Below are 21,896 nucleotides of genomic sequence, written 5' to 3' on the forward strand. Positions count from 1 at the left end.
TGTTTTTACAGCAACGGACAGCTAATGCAAGCTTTTTAGTTTACTTCGTGCTTTTCTAAATATTCCAAGTTTTCTATAGTGAACAGAGACTGCTTTTATAAAAAGAATGGACAGATGTTATTTGTAAAAAGACAACTGGGCCAGAGTGAGGCATCTTGAATTTTTATTTTTTTTTTTTAATTCTTTCTACTCCACTGGGAACAAGAACATTCACAGACAGGATTATTCCTCTTCCTACAAATGTTTATCAAACGTTGTGTTAATACAAAATAGCAATTTCACAAACACAGAGAGGGTCCAATACCAGCAGGACATTTAAAAAAAGTCATGCCACAGATGCCAGTCCCCGACGCCGTAGACACTCTAGGTCTAGAAAGACGAGTGTAAAAGACAGTCAGAGCTCCCGCTTCCCCCTCCCCGCCCCCCCAAGAAAGGCCTTAACAAGCAACAGGAACCATTCCTGCACAGAAGCGGACAGATTCGTAGTGAAACCCGGCAATGTAAACAGGACTGGCGGGCGATTCGTTCAGCGGGGTCAGGGCCCGAAATTTGAAATTACTTATGGAGGCAAAACAGCCCTTGCAAAATTGGGTCCCCTCACGTTTCAAACAGATTCACTGTCTCCCTTCCCAGCCCTGCCTGAATCAAGGCGGACACTCATTCAGCCCGCCGGAGATTTCTATGACCCATCCAGCCCCAGGGCCCCCCAGAACGTGGGGCCATCGTCACCAGGATAAGAGACCCACAAATCTGGTCTTGCATTCCTCTCAGTGGGGTCAGGGTTCTGAGCTGCCAGATCCTCTGAGGCTCCTAACTTCTTCCTCTTTAACTGTCCCCATCTGGCCTTGGGCACGCACGTTCCCGAGGTATGGCACCGCGCCGATCCCCACCAATCACGGCAGAACAGGCACTAAGCACCCAGTACCAATGCCCACGGCTTTGCAGGACAGTACCACCCAGAACGATTCCCAGAGCTGACGGTTCAGACCCACTCTTGCGGCATAAAAGTCACTTGGTGGGTTACAACCAGCAACCTGAATCAATGACAAGGGGTAGGACCGACAGGGCAGGTAGCGCATCACACAAGCTGGGGCTGCGTCGGCGACGGATGTGTGAACTGGAATGCATTTCTCCTGATGGGTAGTAATCACAAAGGTTTGGGAGACGGGTATCTGGGAATAAACGGAGGAGGACCGCTGACCCACGCCAGGCAGATCCCATGACGCACAGGTGACCCTCCTGATACGGGCCGCAGCCAGAGTGATGCATCTCCCCTCCTAACACCACTACGAGGGCGCAGGCCGGTCCTGAGAGCCCATCACAAGGCCAGCTTGCACAGAGAAGGCTGTCAGGAGACAGCAGGTTGGATGGGCACAGGGGCTCCACGCAGACCCGGGATAACCAATCAGGGCTGCGCCCGCCGCCCGCCGCCCACCGCGCCCAGGTAACGAACAGCAGTCCCACAACTCAGGGGGCTCACTGGCTGCCAGGCCCTGTGAGAGGCTTTGGGCTCCAGTGTCCGTGCCCCCTGCAGAGAGTCCCAGCCCTTGCCAGTTCCCAATGCAGGAGCATCCTCAAGCCTCTCGGGGCTCAGGTAAAACGGACTCAGCTCAGGAACTGAGCAGCCAAGGGATGGCATTGCTAAAGACAGGAGAACGAGGCCCCACGAGGACCTCAAGGAGAGGCCTTCATCCGCTGCCCCAGAGCTCAGCTCACAGGGAGCAAGCCAGTGGAAGGAGGAGGGTGCGACACCCCAGGGCCATGACTTGGGTTCCAGCCCTGCCCTGCACCACCGGATGACCTTGGGCAAGTCAGGCGGCCTCTCCCAACAGCCTCAGGCTCCCCATGTAATAAGGAAACAGCAATTCCCTCCTGCCAGGTGCTGCCGGGAGAAACATACAAGAAAGATACAAGAACAAAATGTGTACGTGTCTAGAGCTGGGTGTATATGGCCTGTTACGCTGATAAAGAGGGGGATGGAAGCGAGAAAGGTGAACCCTGCCGCAGGCAGTGGAAGCTGCTAAACCAGCTCTCCAAAAATATCAAGCTCAGGTCTGCAGCCTGGATGTGAAGGGCCGATGCCTACAGGAGGCTCCCCAGCCTCACCTTCCCAACCTCGGAAGAGAAGGAGGAGATACAGAATGAGCTCACCCCGCTCACCCCACAAATGTGCACCGAGCACCTGCTAAGTGCCATGTGCTGTGCTGGGCACTGGGCCTGATCGGTAAAGATGTAGGGCCTGCCCTCAACCGGGTGTCCCTGACGGTTGCTCACAACCCCTCTGCCTCCCAGTCCCGCCCACCTCTCCAGCTCCAGCTCTGGGAGAGTGTCGGTGTGTGCAACATTTGTTACCGACTGTACCACAAAGGGGAAAGTCTCCCAAGGCCCGAGGTCAAGCTGTTTTCATACTACCGCTACATTATTTATCTGTCCCTCCGCGGCCTTCATGCAAAGGTTTCCCGAAGCTACATCACAGGCGATGGTCACAGATCGTGTCAAAGCAAGCACGAGAATTCAGTTGTCTTCTGTTAAGCCAGACATTTCAAGAAATTTGCAAGAACGTGAGACAATGCCACGCCTCGGCCCGAATCTCTTTTGTTTGGAAATAATAGTTACTTTGAGTAGAAAAATATGTTACTTAGGTTAATGTGAAGTGAGGTTATCTTTACGCGAATAGGCATTTTCAAATATTGTCCCTTTTAACTTCTAGGGTGATGAATGTCAGTATTAGAGATAGCCCATAAACACAGGTTCTTTGGTGTCCTCAACGATTTTTAAGGGCACAAAGGGGTTCCAAAAAGTTGGAGAACCACTGATGTACTAGTGTTGTCCAACGGGACCTTCTGGGATGATGAAGATTGTCTTTACCTGCGCTGGGAGCAACTAGCCAGACGTGGCTACTCAGTAAGCACTTCAAATGTGGCTAGTACCCCGGCGGCACTGAATTTCTGTTTTTATTTAATTTTAGTGGACTTACGCGTAAATAGCCACCCGTGTCGACACCAGACTGCACAGAGCTTCTCGACGTGATGTATGGTGTTTCTCCGTCCCCTGGGGTTCCCTTTATTTTCCCTACGCGGTGTCTATCAGAGGCGTCTGGGCACAGAGGAGGGTCTCAGTTTTACTCCCGGGAGGAGCTGGGTCCACAGCCCTCTGCTCCCCCCGGGGACCTCTCGTCAATCTGGGGAAGGCTCTGCCATGCAGACCGCCAGCCCGCCAGTTTGGGCTCTGTGCTCATCCCTGACGTGCACAGTTTGGAAACGGACCGGCAGCAGCTTACAATCAGCTGAGTAAGACCAACCAGCTCTTTTTAACAGCAGACCAGACGAAAGCCCAGAGAGGGCAAGTAATCTGCCGAAAGTCACACAGCAAGCGGGAAGCTTCACATCCACGCACGGAAAGCAAGGCCACGGGGGAGGGCTGGTGTTTTCTCCCTGCCAGACCAGGGGGAGCCACGCCGCCTGAGCCACCAGGCTGTGAGAGAGGCAGCCGAGGGCTGCACATCCAGTCACCGGACGGCTCAGGATTCACCACAGCCTTCTACCCAGAGCATGGGCTGCGGGACCCAGGGAAGAAAAGAAAAGTATGGGACGGAAAGGCACTGGCCCCAGCCCGACCTGGCTCTGCGCCCCGGGCGTATCACTGCCCCGCTCTCATCCTCACTCTCCGGGGACAAAACCGAGCTGTGCCACCCCTTCTGGCTCATGTTCAAGGTCAGCGTTGCTCAGGCTCCCAGACTTGCTCATCTCACCTCAAGTAAGGCAACCAGAAAGGCCGATGGGTCTGGGATCCACACATTTCCTGCCAGCCACCTGTGCATGGCCAGGTGTCCCGTCGGGACCTGGGGCTCGGAGCCCTCGCAGGGAATCCGGCTGCTGCGGTGAGCGCCGGCATCCGGCCAGAATGTCCTCAGAGTAAGTCTAGGGAGAGACACAGCGCGGCCCCTCCCAGCCACCCGGCCACTAGGAGCCAGATGGCTACACGCTCCCCCAAATGAGCGTCCTTTGAAAGACTGGGTGGGAGTTTCTGCCCGTGTCTCCCACACTGGCCTGAATACGGGGCTACTGAATGAAGCCTCACACCTTTGCAATAACCGTTCAGAGCACGTGAACCCACTGAAACAGAAACACAGAGCCTACCACCATTTCAAGTGCTCCTATCCACGGGCTGGGAACCCAAAAATGGGGTTGCCAGTGTTTTAGGGAGCAGACAGTGGAGTGGGGGAGAGCCCATGGCTGCCACATACTGGCTGTGTGCCCTTGGACAAGTTACTTAACCTCTCTGAGCCTTAGTCTCCAAGTCAGTAAAATGGGCTCATACCCACCTCTTAGAGTGCTTGTAAAAACGCCATAAATCACAGGGCTTGGGACAAAGCGTATGAAACGTCAGTGACAGAGCCCAATTTCAGGAATGGCCTGTGCATAAACACAGGCTGCTGAGGGGCATGAACGCCGCGAATCTGGGAAACTAAGTGAAAAAGAACCCAAAGCAAGAGCAGTGGTTCGGTGCCCCCCACCCTGGACACGTGTCTGTCCTCTGAAGACTGACTCTATGACCCCATCACTAACGTGCAGGGCACGGCCTCAAAGGGGATGGGCTCCAGAGCAGGGCTTCCAGAAACAGTGTCCAGACCACCCGGAAGAGTGCAGACTCCAGAGTGCCATCCTGACCTACTGGCTCAGCAGTCCCCGGGGTGGTGGTGGGGCGGGGGGGGGGGGGGGGGCTGGATCTGTGGTTCAGCCAAGCCCTGTGGAGGTTCCCTGGCCAAGCCCTGGGGTCATGAACGCTGCTCTGACTTCCTCCAGCAGAGGCATGGCCTTTGCCCCCCGGTTCACAAGAGCAAGCGGTTCCATGTGCTGACCGCAATCTCCATCCCGCACGTGAGATGCCGGACGTGGCTGAAAGTCTTGGGTGCCAGCCAGCGTAGGGCCGGACCTGGACCAGGTCCCACCGGCTCCCGGTTCCAGACTCCCGAGGGGGAGTTTCCGAGCATCTCAATGCCACGCCTGACCCCGCACAGGGACCCTGCAGAGCTGGTTTGTTCTCACAACTTGGCATCCCGGGCCGGCCCGGCTCCGTGCGTGAGGGGGCACAGTCAGGAAGCGGTGGGGCAGCGGCGTGCTGGGCAGGCCCGTGCGGGCTTGTGAGGGTCAAAGACGCTCTCCCCTCCCCAGGCATCTTCGGTGGTGTCACTGTGGTAGCTGGAAATTGGCCATGGGAGCATTTACACCAGGGAAATCAGCAAATGCTACACACACTAGTGCTTTGTTTTGCTTTCTCAATCATTAAAAATGCTCAGCCCCGGGGCGCCTGCGTGGCTCAGTCAGTTGAGCGTCCGACTTCGGCTCAGGTCATGATCTCACGGTTTCTGAGTTCGAGCCCCACATCGGGCTCTGTGCTGACAGCTCAGAGCCTGGAGCCTGCTTCAGATTCTGTCTTCCTTTCTCTCTGCCTCTCCCCCACTTGCACTGTCTCTCTCTCTCTCTCTCTCTCTCTCTCTCAAAACTAAGTAAACATCAAAAAAAAATTTTTTTTTTAAATGCTCAGCCCAGACTTGGGGGTAGTGCATTTCCTTGGAAATAGGAGATCTGGCCAAGGGCCCTGACGTTTGGAGGTTAGACAGTCCTGACTTCAAAGCTTTGCTCTGCTGGTGAGATGCTGGGTGCCCTTGGGGAAGCCGCCAAACCTCTCTGTGCTTTGGCTTCCTGCTCTGTAAGATCATCCCACAGAGGGGACTGTGTCAGTCAATGGACAGAGCGTCTTTGAAGCCACTAGCATAAAGGCCGGCCCCCAAGAGGGGTGCCATCTGGGGAAGCCTCTGCCTCCCAGCTTCCTGCTCCTTCCCCTCAGACCCGCTGTGCACCACGCCTGTGAGTGTAGCTGTCGCATAGTCACGTGGAAACGGCTGCCGGACCTATCCTTTCAGGACCCCACGATGAGGTCCCCAGAGCCCACCCTGCGGCATCGGGTTGCACGGTAGGCGGTGGCTTTCTAAGTCACTAGACTCACTTCTCAGACCTCTGAGCTCTCCCTGCCCCTCTTAGCCCCTGAGCTGTCCCCGCCCCTGCTTCCCAAAGGAGGCCTGAGCTGGGAAAACATTCCCAGCGCTTCAGCTTTTGCAGACGAAATGGAAAAGAGAGCTTGGTGTAAGGAAAACCCCAGAAAACCCAGGAATGCCACGTTCTGGGGAAGCCCTCTACATCACCCCACTGTGCTGGGCCCCCACTCCCACCATCAGTCTAGACCCACTTGGGACTCCCATCCCGCACCCACCGGTGACCAGTGCCCTCCTAGGGTGCTCCCAGCCTGAGCCTGATGCTGACGGGGAGAAGGGACGCTCCGTCCTGTTCCCACCACACGTGCAATTTCTAGTCAAGAAAGGCAGGTCTGGTGTGTGGCGTTGGCTTAAAGACCCCTGGCCCGAGAGACCACTGGCCCCGGGGACTACCCTCGGCAAGTTCTGCCCAGGACCCATCAGGGGGGGTCCCACCGGCTGGCAGGCAGGCCTCACCAGCAAGCGCACCTGCTCTGGCTTGCCCAGAAGACCGCCAGTGGACTCAGTCAGCAGGCTGTCACCTCCAGGCCTGTCCCCCAGCCCGGCCAAGCGGCGGGAGCCTCCCCAACCGGCCTTCATCCCTCCCTGCTCACCAGCTCCCACCCCTCACCCACCCCAGCAGTGTCCGCCTAACTCAAGAACAGCTGCTAAAGCACCCAGAACGTCAAAGAGGTCTGCAAACCGCCTCCCTGGCTCCTTGGGGCATGATGGTCACTTTGCTGGGTCGTCCTGGCATACGACAGCCTCAAAGGTGGCCAGGAAGAGGGGGCTGGCTTCTGAATTCCCAGTGTCCCTCCCTCTCCACCCCTGCATGTCCAATGCACAGACTAGAATGCTTACCCACAGGAGGGGATGGCCTGAGCAACATCTTGTCCTTTCCTGCACTGTTTGTGACACATTTTGGAAGAGGTCCAGGGTCTGGGTTTAGATGAAATGGAATGCTGGGAAACTCACTTTCACAACGATGCTGAGGGAGAGAAAGGGTTCACAGGAAACACCCTGAAGTGGAATAAGGGGAAGGAATGTGGTCAAGGCCCTACAGAGCGGTGTCCTCACCAGCCTGTCCACAGTCTGAAATTCCACCATTAGTGATTCATTCCTCTGGCTAGTACCGCTGACACGCCTAGAAGGGTGTCACCTTCATTATCAGAGGTTGGTTCCCACGTGGACCACTAAGAGAGCTATGAGGATACGAGGCTGGGAGTTTAATTCGTTATCCTACTGAACCTTCAAGCAACGCTGCAAAGTGCCGCCTTACTATACCCATTTTGTAGCTGAGGACACTGAGGCACAAAGAGGTTAAGGAACTGACCCAAGCCCTTACTAACAGAAGATGCCACATTTGATGTCAGACCCAGCAGGACACAGTGCCTCTCTCAAAGAGCTCCTGGGTCGGGGAGCAGGTGCAAGGACCAGGGTGACAAAGGACAGAGATCAAAGCTGTGGTGCAGGTGAGCACAGGGGGTGTTGGGAAGCAGGCGGGAGCCCCCCAAGTCAGAGGAAGGCTGGAAGTCCCTCGATACTGACGCCTGAGCAGGGCTTTGAAGGAGGAGTGGGGATGAGACGGGTGGATGGAGGGGTGAACCAGTGCCTCAAAAGGTGTGGGGCACGAAGGGGCAGGCTGCCTCGGGGGTGGGGAAAATGATGCAAGACCAAAACGGCAGGAGGAGGGAGCAGGAAATGAAGGTATCACATAAAGAGCTCAGCTGCAGAGCCACTGAAGTCCCAGGTCCCAGGCACCCAGGCCCGGTCCCGTAACGGGGCTTTGGCTGTGACAGGACTTTCACATCAGCTTGGCACGGGGCTGGGGCCTTGCTTTGGGAGGTTTCCTGATAGGCTTCCCAGAGCTAACGCGAGCCCCTCCCCCTGCCTCAGGCCCAGGCAGAGATCACAGCACTGCGTCCCTGCCCCCATTCAGGGAGGAGCGCCTCCCCAGGGCCCCGCCCCCACAAAGCTTCCTCTCCTCATCCCCACCCTCCAACCCTGACCCCAACTGATGGCGAGCAGACCAAATGAAGGCAGCTTCCAGAGGCTGGGAGTGCCAGTGGAGATACACAGACATGCACGCGTGTGTGCACACCCGCACACACCCACGCACAGGCCCGAGAGCAAAAAAATTCCCAAAGCATCTGCTGGCTCAGAACCCACCTATCTCAGGAATGTGTTGGATGATTTAAAACTGGCTTCGGTACATGGGGATTCCAGATGCTGGGACCCTGAAGTATCCTGGAATGTACTAGAACGAAGCATAAGGCATCCTGTCTTTTTGCCCACCCAACTCTGGTTGGGAGTCGCAGACTGAGGCCTGTCTACCTTGAGACAGAGGTTTGATCCAGACATTCTGAGATTCCCATTCAGATCGGGGGCTGGGCCTGGATCCCCTCCCGAGCAAATGTCCATGCGCCAGGTCAGAGCGGCCAGCCCAGCCCCTGGAGGACGCTGTGAGGACAGGTCCCTGGAGGCCTTGACATTGGACTGCTGGGGGCTTCAGAGGTGGGAGTATCCCAACACTGGAGACACTCTGCCCAGATCCCTATGGAACCTTCCCTCTGGGGCTCATGGGGGGACCCTCTCAGGGCCACTGATTGGCAACAAGCAAGAATCACCGAATGTTGGCATCACGAGCCCTAAACGTGGAGCAGGCCAGCAAGTTCCAGGCCCGCCCCCCCCCCCCCCCCCCCCCCCCCCCCCCAACCAGCCAACGAATGGCTGATAACTTCTCTGGGTTTGTCAGCATAAGAAGAGAACGTCTGCCCTGAGGTTCTCTGCACCGAGAACCAGCTACAGTGGAGCACAAGGTCAGGTATGCTCAGGTTGCCTGCCTTAGTTTCCCCTTACTGCCCCCAGACCGCCCACTCCAGGGGCTTCCCCGAAAGGGACAAGGGAGAAGGAGTGCAGGAGGCAAGCACGCTCCCCCGCCTGGAGACAGACATTTAACTGGTCTGGCCACGACCCCAGGGCAGAGCACGCCAGGCAAGAAAGGCTAAGAGGCGCCATCATGAGTGCTGAGCTGCCCTGAGCACCGCCTGGAGGAGAATTCTGATGCCGCACCGTGCTGCAGTTGATTGGTAATGTCTGCTGTGGTCACAGGTATTCACCATCCCTGATCTAAAGCTGGGTGACTCCCTGAACAGGGCGCGATTCCCCAGCCAGGACTTTGGTAGCAGAGGAGGCCCTGGCCGGCTGGGTACAAACAACCCACTGACTCCCTAACAGATTTTTGAGGACCTTAAGGAGCACGTATTGGCCCAGGGTCCCCCCCCGTTTGCCAGGACAATGTCTGCTCCCTTTTCTGAAGACATTAATGTTGTCTGTATTAGGAAACGCTTGCCTAGAATAGAAACACATTACAGGGTTAACTTCTCCTCTGTAAATATGACTAAATGTGTTCTTTCTCACCTGGGACCCGAAGGACGTTCTGGCTGTTACCAACCAGAAGTAGCCTCAGACCCATCAAAAGCTCTGCCCGTGGACACGCAGACGGGCCTGGGCGCTGTGCTCTGGACCAACGTTCACAGAAACACTTCCCATGATGCTCTGCCCCGTGCAGTCTGGGCCACCTCATTTGGACACCTTGGTCTGCAGGGTGCTGGGCAGATAGAGGTACCTCCAGATGGCATAGTAGTGGGTGCCAGCACCAAATGCCACAAAGAGATGCCAGATGGCGTGGGCAAAGGGGATCCTCCCGTCACTCTTGAAGAACACCATGCCCAAGCAGTAGAAGACCCCTCCGGTCATCAGCTCCCAAATGCCCTCGGTGTTGGGCTGTCGGCAAGAACAAGGGTGGGGCGCAGGTCAGAAGAGCAGGCAGCAGGGCCGGGAGCACCCCACCATCCCCCCTCCCACCCAACGAAAAGAGACGCGCGTGGTGAGCCTCCCCAGATTCCCGGGAAGGGTGTCCCCACATGTGCTGTCAATTCCCCCCAGATTAATTCTCAAATGTCACTCGGTTGTATCAAAATCCCAAAGAATTTTCTACAGTCTATCTTTTCTAAAAATTAACACATCTGGGTATACACCCAAAAGAAGTGAAGGCAAGGACTTGAACGGCTACGTGTACAGCCAGGTTCACAACAGGCAAAGCGTGGAAGCAACCACACGTCCATCCACGGATGAATGGATAAACGAACCACTGTTCTTGTCAGTTGACGCAATGGACCATCTCACTCCGAGCTAACAAGGAAGGAAACTCTGACAGCTGCTACCACGTGGATGAACCTGGGGGACGTGATGCTGATGGCATAAGCCAGACACAGAAGGACGAACGCCGTAGGATGCCACGCATATCAGGTCCCAGGACCTCATCAAATGCATGGAGGCCAGAAGTAGAATGGAGGTGACCAGGGGCTGGGGGAGGAGGAACAGGGAGTCAGTGTCTAACGGGGACAGAGGTTCAGTCAGGGAAGATGAGAAGGTTCTGGACATGGACGGTGGCGACAGATCCACAATAATGTGAATGTGCTTAACGCCACTGAACTGTATACTTAAAACGGCTAAAATCATGAATTTTAGGTATATTTTATCACAATTTTTTTTAAAGTAATACGTGTCCATGGTGAAACATTTTAGAGAAACCAAACCAAAAATACGAAGAGAAAAGTAGTGAGGGCACCTGGGCAGCTTAGTGGGTTAAGCGTCTGACTCTTGATTTCGGCTCGGGTCATAATCTCACGGTCCATGGGATCGAGCCCCGTGCCGGGCTCTGCAGGGACAGCACGGGGCCTGCTTGGGATTCTGTCTCCCTCTCTCTCTCCGCCCCTCCCCCACTAGTGCGCGTGCTCTCTCTCTCTCGCTCTCTCAAAATAAATAAACTGAAAAAGAAAGTAGTAGTCCCAGCCTTCAGAGATGAGCACTATTAACAACGGAGTCGTTCGTGGTTAAAGGAACAGCAGAGACTGCGTGAGAACTTGCCACGCCACCACCCCATGCCCCTCGGTCCACTTTTACACGCATTACAGGCTACGGCCGTTAACAGTGCTTTACGGTATCCTTCCAGAAACGTTCTCTCCACGTGCAATACGCAACATGCACTTCGTACGTATGTACTATGCACGGGAACGGATCTTTCTCGATCATTCCAGATAAACGGGCTCACGCCATCCCCACCATGCTGTGACTCCATGCTGGATTCACTCCTCTGCTGGGGATCGGTCTGCATTCCCACAGCGGGAGCCATCTCCATTCTTTTCAGCCGCTGCGGAGCATCCCGGGGGATGCACGTCCCCCAGCGTGTGTGCTCAGTCCTCGAGAGCGTGGTGCCTCCCAGTATTTGCCACGCGCGGGGCACTGCATGAACGGCCTCGGTGGGTTATCTGACGCCACCTTCACAACGTCCTCATGAGGCGGGTGTCACTCTATATGGCGGTCATGGAAACACGCCCACGACACGTGGTAAGCGAGCAAAGCACACTGCAGAGCAGCACACTTCGTGTCACCTCGTCTTTTTAGAAGAAAGCCAAGTCAGCGTGTCTGCAAAAGCCACGTGGACTTGCACGTAAATAAACAGAAAGGACACACAACAACCAGAATGGGGGTTGCAGCTGGGGCGGGATATTGGGAGAAGGCAGAAGGCGGCTTTGGCTCGTTCACATACTTTCAGACTCATTTTGTGCAGTGACTATGTGTTTAAATATATGCTTACCATATACAAGTATATAAGTACTTAAATGTATGCAAGTATACATGTACTTAAATATGTAATACATAAGTTGATGGATACCGTATAATTTAATATTTATCCCACGTCATTCATAAAATTTAAAACATTTTCAATAAATTTAAATGAGTCTTTAAAAATTTGAAAATATGTATTTAATATACATTATATCATGTAATATTTAATATATTTCATAAAATTTGTAAGAATTTGAAAATTCAAATACAATTTTTAACGTTTTGATTTTGAAAAGACTTATTGAATATAAATTATACAATGCAATCTAATAAAATTCATTAAAATTTTGAAAGAAATTTAGTAGCTTTAAATTAAAAAACACTTCATAGAAATTATAAAAATGTAATGTTTAATATACTTCATAAATTTTTAAAAATTTTAAAAAGTAAATTTAAATTTTTCTTTATTTTTTTAATATAATTCATTGTCAAGTTAGCTGACATACAGTGTATACAGCACGCTCTTGGCTTCAGGAATAGATTCTCACGATTCATTGCTTACGTACAACAAACACCCAATGCTCATCCCGACACGTGCCCTCCTCAATGCCCATCACCCATTTTTTAAACATAAATTTAAATGTCTTTAATTCAAAAACTTTTTTGGTAATATAAATTATACAGTGTAATATTTAGTTTAATATAATTCATACTTTTTTTTAACTTTTATTTGGAGAGAGAGAGAGCATGAGCAGGGGAACGGCAGACAGAGGGAGAAGAGAGAATCCCAAGCAGGCTCTGTGCTGACAGCCTCAGATGCAGGGCTCAAACTCACAAACCACGAGATCATGACCCGAGCCTAAATCAAGAGTCGGACTGAGCTACCCAGTCTCCCCTAATTCATAAAATGTTTTTTTTTTTTTTTTTTCAACGTTTATTTATTTTTGGGACAGAGAGAGACAGAGCATGAACGGGGGAGGGGCAGAGAGAGAGGGAGACACAGAATTGGAAACAGGCTCCAGGCTCTGAGCCATCAGCCCAGAGCCCGACACGGGGCTCGAACCCACGGACCGCGAGATCGTGACCTGGCTGAAGTCGGACGCTTAACCGACTGCGCCACCCAGGCGCCCCATCATAAAATGTTTTAAATAAGTTTACATATTAAAAATTTTTTTATTTTAAAATATTTAATATAAAATACACAGTGTGATGCTGAATATACTTCATAAGATTTTTAAAAATTTTAGAATACATTTAAAGTACGTTTAAGATTTTTAAAACTTTAAAAATATTTATTTAATATAAATTATATAGTGTAATATTTAATTTAATACACTTCATAAATTTTTTTTAAATTTAAAAAGCAATTTAAATAATTTAACTTTAGAAACTTGAAAATATTTAATATGAGTTACATAATTTAATATTTAATAGATAACTTAAATATACGTACTTAAATGAAAATAAACTTGGAGGGGGGAAAAAGCAACCTGTAAGAATAAATACAAATCGTCGGGAAAATGCTGAGCAGGAGGACTAATGGGGCCACGGATTAAAACGCAATTAAGCTACACTAAGTAAAATGGTCTGGTGCCAGGATAGAGACAGTCCCCTTGATGAAACAGAATTGAAATCTCGGAAGCAGACGCACATATATGCATGAATTTAACAGTTTCACACAGCGGTTTTCAACGGCAGATAATGGACATCACTGGCTAAGTATTCGGGGAGGAATCACCACGTACAGGAGAAACAAGAGTTAGAAGAAAAGTTACCTATTAAAGGTTAAACCATAAAAGAAACAGGAGAAAATACGGGTGACTGTTATCCCTAAACTTGGGGAAAGGAAGACCTTCCTAACCATAACGCTTAGGATAAAACCCATACAATTTAAAAAACAAACAAACAAACAAACCTGTGAGATTTCACTGAATATCCTTTTGACATCAACCAACAATAACAGTATAAAAATAATAAACTGTTACTTGGCCTAGGGAGGGTACCGGGCAGGCTGAATTTACTGTGCCCACCTCACAGATGGGGCAACTGAGGGTCAGGGAGGAGACAGGGTCCATGCACGGCCACCCAGCTTCTTCTCTTCCTGGGCGGGGGCCTCAGTCCTCTCCCTGCAAGGCTCTGCCCCTCACAGGCTGGGCAAAGCTACCCGGAGATCCTATGCCCCACAGTCTGATGTTATGGGGATAAACCCTGGCCTGGCCACTCAGGGGCCACAAAATCGCTGCCGGCCGCATCCCCTCTCGGTGCCCATCTCCAGTGACGCCCGGGGCAAGGACGCTGGATCCTGTGGGTACGCCTCCCGCGCTCCATATGGGCTCAGAAAGTGTGCAGTGAAGGAACCTGGTTGCCCTTTCTGGGCTTGGTTTGGGAGCTTAGGATGTGGCAACACCAAAGGGGGTAATCATTAAGTCCTGAACCTCGGCTCTGCCTCCGTGCCCAGGGATGTTATTATACAGATTTAATTTAGCAACTGGGTACTACGTCCCACGCACCATTCTAATCCCTCTCCGTGGGATTTAATCCTTAAACACACAGCAGGGGTGAAGCGTGGAGGGTCACAGCTCACTGGAGGTTGGGCAGAGTCGGTGCTGCAGAGCCGAGGAGTCGAGCCCCCCCCCCCCCCAGGATTAAGCTGCATGCTCTACGGCCCCTCTAGGCCTCACTCTGCCCGTGTGCCAGAGGAGGGGCTCCAACTGGACAACCCCGAGAGTCACCCCGGGTCCCTCCGGCCAGCTGGGAGCCCCCAGGCCAGGTGGGTGGTACTTACCATTGAGAGGATGACCAGGGCGGGGAAGAAGCCCATGATAACATAGCAGAGCAGCTCCACGAGCTTGTACCTGGCGGGAAGACAAGCCATCTGGGCCTCGGGACAGCATAAGGCTCCCCGTGCTGGGTAGGAGGGGACCCCTGACCGAGTGAGGAGGACTCCACCCTCTGCCCAGCACTCCTCGGCTCAGATGCCACCCAGCTACACGCAGCAGGTGCTGGCGGAACTGGGTGGTCCTGGTTTCCGCCCTCGCGAGGACAGGCCAGGATTGCCAATGCTGAGTGTGGCACGCGTGTGGGCGCTTGCCACGCTCCAGCCCGGACGGTCATTACCGTGTCACCTGAGCACCTCCTCCCGCTGGGCCCAAGCAGCCGCCTTCCATCCACCCGAGTGGCCACATCGACTGACACCTGTGTGCCAGGAAGTCAACTGTTCCCTTTGGCTTCTCGGTTTCTTTCCTCACCCGACAACAGGACGGAAGTAAAGGGAGTCCCCGTCATCTGCTAACCCGGTTTAGGGAAGGTGGGTAACACGTGACCCACAGGGCCTTTTCAAAAACCTCTTCAGATTGACCCTACAGGCTGTGGCCTTGGGGCCATCCACGGGCCCGAGCCCCAGGATGTCAGGCAGAGCAGTGCCGTCACGCTTCGGAGTCATCTTGGGGGGTCTCATCTCCCCAGGAGCAGAGAGGAGGCCCCGCCTCCCCTGGGCTCCCACTCCCACCCCCGCCCCCCCAGCCCTGGCTTACCGCTCATGGAAGAAGAAGACATAGACGGTGCCCACAGAGGCCATGATCCAGACCAGCCAACGCATATGCGAGGCCCAGGGGCCCAGCTCCCGAAGGTTCAACCTGGGAGAGAGCCGAGGGCACAGCCTGAGGGGGGTTGGTCCCTTCCCTGCCACAGGAAGGCTGACCCCGGAGAAAGCCTGTGCCCTAAGGCTCCCCAGAAGGGCCATGGGCTGTCATGGAAAAACCCAAGAAACGCTGTTTGGTACGTGCACACAGCTCAGAAAGGACATTCATCACAGCACGGACCACACAGGAAGAGCCAGAAGGTACCCAAACGTCTGCCAGGAGGGGAAGCGGGACTGGTTATCAACTTCCTGCCTCTCAGCTCCAAACCCCCACTTTCTGCCTGCTCTGAGATAACGGAGAGAAGGGAGCCGGACCGAGTCCATTCTTCCCCGGCCGCAGGCACGATGTTGGGCTTTGTCGGGGAGTGCAGTGAAGACGCTTCACAGGAGGAAAGGCTCTTCCTTCCAGACCCCTGCGGTCCTCCCACCACATTCTCTGGGGAGCAGGCTTTTCTCTCCACTGCTCGGCCAGGCTGTTTCCCCAGGGCGAGCTGCCTGGCGGGGCACGGCTTTCTCCAGCACTTGGCCTCAGCTGTTCTCCAGGTGTTGACCTGGGTGCCGGCGGTACAGCGGCAGGTCCCGGATGCTGCAGACCCGTGGCCCAGGCCAGGGGGCTGCTCCCCGCACCCTGTCTTCAGCCCCACACACCTGCACATGGGGCCCCCTCCCCCGTCAGGGACTCCCGTCCAGCAAGCTGTCTGACCTTCACCCTGAGCAGCTGTCTGCACGACTGAACCGCACCGAAACGCTCTAGGTTCCTGCAGGGCCTCTCTAGCTGCTGGCTCCAGGAGCACCCAGCAAACAGCAGCTTCCCCGGCACAGAGCAAGTGCTGAAGCTCGGTACCTCCTGTGGCTGGCCTCTCCCGGCACCCCAGAGGGCTGATTTCCAGCAAGCTGCACCCACAGGCCCCTCAGGAGACTCTCTGCCATCCCGTGCGCAAAGACCGGACCCTTTTTGGGGCGCCTGGGTGGCTCAGTTGGTTAAGCGACTTTGGCTCAGGTCATGATCTCATGGTTCGTGAGTTCAAGCCCTGCGTGGGGCTCTGTGCTGATAGCTCAGAACCCGGAGCCTGCTTCGGATTCTGTGTCTCCCTCTTTCTCTCTGCCCTTCCTCTGCCTGTGGTCTTGCTCACTCTCTCTCTCTCTCTCAAAAACAAATAAACATTAAAAAAAAAAAAAAAGACCAGACCCTTTCCAATGAGGTGGGAGGTCTGCCCTGGACGGAGGGACAGGTCCATAGTTGTCCCTTGTATCTGCCGCTCCTGGCTTCTCTGGATTTGTCACTGACGCTGGTTAACCAATTCTCCACTATTCCAATCTCCTATTATTAATTCTTTATACCAAATTACCCGTCAGAGCGGTTTGAAAATAGAACCATCTGCAACTAGGTGCATACATCTCCAAGGCATGTCGGCAGGTGTTGGGGTGGGGAGCGAGTGGAGAACAGCAGGGCTGTATTATCTGCATATGTGAAGACAGACCTGTAAATGCACAGACACTGACCCGAGTCCCTTGTCGACGGGGACGCAGGAGCTCCATCTAGAAAGGGGCAGTCAATGATGGTTGTGGTTTGGCAGCGGGGGGGGGGGGGGGGGGGGGGTGCGGAGGGGTCCTTTCACTTTTTTCTCGAGTGAATTTCTGGAGTGAGAATACCTTATGTAAAACCTCTGCCCTCCCTGTCCCCACAAAAAAGCAAGTGGCTCAGAGTCCATTTGTCATTATAAAGAAGTTAAGTTGGATGTCCATCGACTGACAAATGGATAAAGAAAAGGTGGTAAATACACAGGAACATCACCCGGAGATCCAAAAGATTGAAATCTTACCATTTGCAACAACGTGGATGGAACTAGAGTGTATGTATTATGTTTAGTGAAATAGACAAAGACACACGATTTCACTCACATGTGGAATTTAAGAAACAAAACAGAGGAACACAGGGCAAGGGAAGGAAAAGTAAGATAAACACAGGGAGGGGGACAAACCACAAGAGACTCTTAAATACAGAGAACAAACTGAGGGTTGCTGGAGGGGAGAGGGGTGGGGGATGGGCTAAATGGGCAAGGGACATCAAGGAGGGCACTTGTTGGAATCAGCACCAGGGGTTATATGTAAGTGACACATCATTAAATTCTATTCCTGAAATCTTACTACACTATATATTAACTTAGATTTAAATTAAAAAAAAAAAAAGTTAAGTCAGGGCACCTTGGGTGGCTCAGTCAGTTAAGCATCCGACTCTCGGCTTCGACTCAGGTCACCATCTCGGGGTCGTGAGATGGAGCCCCCAGTCGGGCTCCGCACTGGGCACGGAGTCTGCTTTAGATTCTTTCTCTCCCTCTACCACTTACACTCTCTCTCAAATAAATAAACAACAACAAAAAAGAAGTTACACTAAAAACCTTAAAGGTAAAAATAAATAAATAACTTGACTCATTACCCAAAAGAACCATCAGTGAAGATCTTTCTAGATCTCCAAACAGACACAACATAGGCCAATGGGTAGGAGAATGAGTAGAGATGGGATGGAGGGCGTGGGCGGAGGAAGGGATAGAAGGAGAATGGGCTAGTATGGAGGTCAAGGGTGAGGAAGGAGTGAGCATCAACCACATTTTTTACTAAAATATCACAGAGAATTTCAACTTGACTTTAACAGAAGAAAATGAACCCTTCCCCCGCCTAAAAAAAATGTGCTGAACTTCCAACAAATATTTCTGCTGTTCTCTCTCTACCACGCCAGAGCCCTTCAACCATCTTTTACACCCTTTATTTAAAAAAAATTTTTTTTTCAACGTTTATTTATTTTTGGGACAGAGAGAGACAGAGCATGAACGGGGGAGGGGCAGAGAGAGAGGGAGACACAGAATCGGAAACAGGCTCCAGGCTCTGAGCCATCAGCCCAGAGCCCGACGCGGGGCTCGAACTCACGGACCGCGAGATCGTGACCTGGCTGAAGTCGGACGCTCAACCGACTGCGCCACCCAGGCGCCCCTACACCCTTTATTTAAATAAAGACTGTGTGCAGGAATCTTACACGTGGACCTACATCCAAGCTATCAAAAACAAACACAAAAAAATGGGGTTTTCTGACTGAGGCAAGGATGGGGGGAACCCACGGTCATTCACACCCCCACCCCCCGTGGTCCTCTGGGTACCTCCAGGCCTCCGCAGAAAACAGCTTGAGAACCAGAGCAATTCAATGAAAAGTACCCACCAGGGGCGCCTGGGTGGCTCAGTCGGTTAAGCGACTGACTTGATTTCGGCTCAGGTCACGATCTCGTGGCTTCTCGGGTTCAAGCCCCACATCAGGCTCTGTGCGGGCACCGCACAGCCTGCTTGGGATTCTCTCTCTACCTCTCTAGCTGCCCTTCCCCCCCCCCATACTGTTTCTGTCTCTCTCAAAAATAAATAAACTTAATTTTTTCTTTTAATTAAAAACAAAAAAAGTTCCCACCAAAGGAATGTACACCACCTGTCCCATGTCCCCTTTTCACCAGGCACCCAGGTGGTCAGTTTTCCAGCCGGGAAACTGGTCACCAACCTTCTCTATCTCCTCCCTCACATCCAATCGACCCCCGTGTTCTGCTCATTCTTCCTCCTGAACGGCTCGCAGACCCAAGGCACGTTACCCGCTCCCCTTGTTCGCGGCACTTAACCACCGTTGTGGTTCATCTCCTGGCTCGGTATTGGGACAGCCAACGACTGCGTTCCCTGTGAGACCCTAAGTCCCATAAGGGGAGAGAGCCGGTACCTTGGCTTACGGCCTTATCCTCAGCCGCCGGCACAGGACCGGGACAGAGCCCGGGCCCAGTCAGCCGCAGCCGGGGGTAAAGAAGAGAAACGCAGGGATTAAATCAGCAGAGGGGAGGACAGTCCACGGATCGTTCTAGAAATCCATGTCAAAGATAGTTACTGCAGCCGAGCACCAAACTTAGCTCCACTCCACTCGGCCACATCCAAAAGGAAACCTGACATCGCCTGGTTCCTGGCAACCGCAGGTGGTGCGCCGGGCACACCGGGGCTGACCACAGCTGGCTGCGTGGAATGAGCTCCCTCCTCCTGTGGCTCCTGGGGTCTCTCTCCTGCTCCTGGCCTGCTCCAGCAGGCTGCCCCTCCCCCAGGACCCGTGCTTATTCTAGAAGCCTCCAGACATGTGCCTGCCCACCTGAGCATCCGACGGTCAGAAGCATACTGGTTTTGGGGACAGATGCAGGTCCCCTCCTGTCCTGAAGCCCAGCTGGTCATGGGGCACCGTCTGCCCTGTCCCCAGGCAGGCAGCAGCGGGGCCGGTTTCTGGGGCAGCTGGGGGGGGGGGGGGAGGGGCGGAGACCAACCCAGGAAACCTTGACGCTTGCACCCCCACCCGCCTTCGGCGAGTCTGTCTACTCAGTGCCCTACAAGCGTCTTTTCCCCTAGGTCCTTGGGTCAGCCTCCCCCGCACCTCCACGCTCCCAAGCGACCCTTTGGTCCAAACAGTAAGACCACATCGAAGCCCTTCTTCAAACCCCCATCGCCCCGGAGAACAGCCCGAGCAGCCTCCCATCTACACCCCGTCTGCCTCCACACTGGTATGAGAACAGCCAGAAAACCATGGTTCCATAATCTCCCCAAAACCTGGGCACCACGCAAAGCCTGCCACAGGAGCATGGACACCTGAGGTGCGGCCCCCAGAACACTGTCCGGCAGGGAGAGTAGCGGGTGGGCGGCAACCGTGACTCCGTGGGTCTCACCGGGCACGTGCTCCGTGGAAGAAGCGGGATCCGAAAGGACGAGGACGCCACTGACACGAAATAAGCAATCAGGCAAAACTATCGTATGGCGACAGGTGTCGGGGCTGTGGTAACCTGGAGGGGGACGAGGGCCCTGGACGTGGTCTGCTTCAGCTGGGTGCGGGCCGCTGTGTGTGAAAATCGGCTTATTTTGCACAGGGACACGGGTGCACACTCTGCAGGCACGGCACCCACACTGAGACGTGTTTCCTAAAGCAACAGCCTTTGCGTACACACACAAAACCCACTCATCAGCACACATAACGAAAGAGAACGCCTCACTTATGACGGCCAAAAATAGAAGTTTCCCAGGCGAGCAGAGCTCAGTAGGTTAAGCATCTGACTTCAGCTCAGGTCACGATCTATCTCACGGTTCGTGGGTTCGAGCCCTGCGTGGGACTCTGTGCTGACAGCTCAGAGCCCGGAGCCTGCTTCAGATTCGGTGTCTCCCTCTCTCTGCCCCTCCCCGGCTTGTGCTCTGTCTCTGCCTCTCAGAATAAAAAAAAATAAACATTTTAAAAAAAGAAAGAGGCGCGCCTGGGTGGCTCAGTCATTTAAGCGTCCGACTTCGGCTCAGGTCACAATCTCACGGTCCATGAGTTCGAGCCCCGCGTCGGGCTCTGGGCTGATGGCTCAGAGCCTGGAGCCTGCTTCCGATTCTGTGTCTCCCTCTCTCTCTGCCCCTCCCCCGTTCATGCTCTGTCTCTCTCTGTCTCAAAAATAAATAAACGTTAAAAAAAAAAATTTAAAAAAAGAAATAAAGAAATTTCCCAGGCAAAAACAGAACGAACCTTCCCGTGGCTCCCCACCCTTCAGAAGCCCACACGCACGTTCTGAGAGCGGCACACCTCCTCCAGGCGGCCCTCCCAAAGCCCCCACGCCACAGCAGCACCTCCTCTGAGCTCCCACAGCTGCACACACACGGGGCTGTCTTACCACGCCATCACTGTCCTGTCCCAGATGTCCATCCACCAGCCAGACCCTCGGGGTCCAAACGCCCACCGTCACCCGGCCACACGGTATGCATTCACCAACCATGAGTGCAATGGCTCAGCTGCCTCCCCAGACTTGTAGAGCATGGCCTGAAGCTTTTTCCCCCAAATTTTTAAATGTCTATTTATTTTTGAGAGAGAAGGTGGGGGGGAGGGGGGAGAGTGTGCAGGGGAGGGGCAGAGATAGGAAGACAGAGGATCCAAAGCAGGCTCCACGCTATGAGCACACAGCCCAGTGTGGGCCTCAGACTCACCAACCATGAGATCACAACCTGAGTGGAAATCAAGAACGGGCTGCTTAGCCTGACTGAGCCACTCAGGCGCCCCGGGTGTGGCCTGAAGCTTAGTGTTTATTTCAGAACTTTCCGGATTTACTACTAAATCAAGGTGGAAAACCCCAGGTCACTCGCTGAGGGAGTTTAAAACTGATACCATGTGTGGTGATCTGGCAATAGTTAACCAAATTACAAAGGTTCACTCCCTGCCGCCCAAGAGTTCAAGTCCTGCATTTATCAGACAAAGATCAGGCTTGACCACACAAAGCTGCTGTTTTTGTAGGTCAGAAAAGGCCGCGTCTCAGCAATTCATACGATTTGAGCCAACATATCCATGCGTGTGTGCTAAATGATACACAAACAACAAGATTCACTGAGGTTCTGTCTCTCTTGGCAAAGGGGTGGACCGTCCCACTGCCATAAATACCCACATACAGGGGACGGCCAGGAAACAGTATGCTGCTGTAGAAAGAAATAAAAGATTGGGAAGGGGCGCCTGGGTGGTTCAGTCAGTTAAGCGTCCTCCAACTTCGGCTCAGGTGATGACCTCACGGT

The 21,896-nt window shown here is 53.4% G+C and overlaps 1 protein-coding gene across 19 annotated transcripts in view; it reads right to left on the reverse strand.

Moving 5' to 3' along the window:
- Positions 1-21,896, reverse strand: part of LOC123589361 (monocyte to macrophage differentiation factor 2) — a 128,839-nt gene that overhangs the window by 73,541 nt on the left and 33,402 nt on the right. For 4 of the 19 annotated variants that reach the window (XM_045461356.1, XM_045461354.1, XM_045461355.1 and 1 more), the window contains 2 exons: positions 15,202-15,303; positions 14,454-14,523 (listed from right to left, as the gene is read on the reverse strand). The exons of 6 other annotated variants lie outside the window; for them this stretch is intronic. In XM_045461356.1, the coding sequence (XP_045317312.1) occupies positions 14,454-14,523; positions 15,202-15,223 (92 nt within the window). In that variant the 5' untranslated portion in view covers positions 15,224-15,303. Of the gene's footprint in view, positions 1-146; positions 3,921-5,431; positions 9,821-13,126; positions 14,058-14,453; positions 14,524-15,201; positions 15,304-21,896 lie in introns of those variants that run through there. 9 more of the 19 variants (XR_006708278.1, XR_006708279.1, XM_045461366.1 and 6 more) reach the window with 9 other exon arrangements.

This window comes from Leopardus geoffroyi, chromosome E3 (genome assembly GCF_018350155.1).
Source record: "Leopardus geoffroyi isolate Oge1 chromosome E3, O.geoffroyi_Oge1_pat1.0, whole genome shotgun sequence".
Lineage (NCBI taxonomy): Eukaryota > Metazoa > Chordata > Mammalia > Carnivora > Felidae > Leopardus > Leopardus geoffroyi.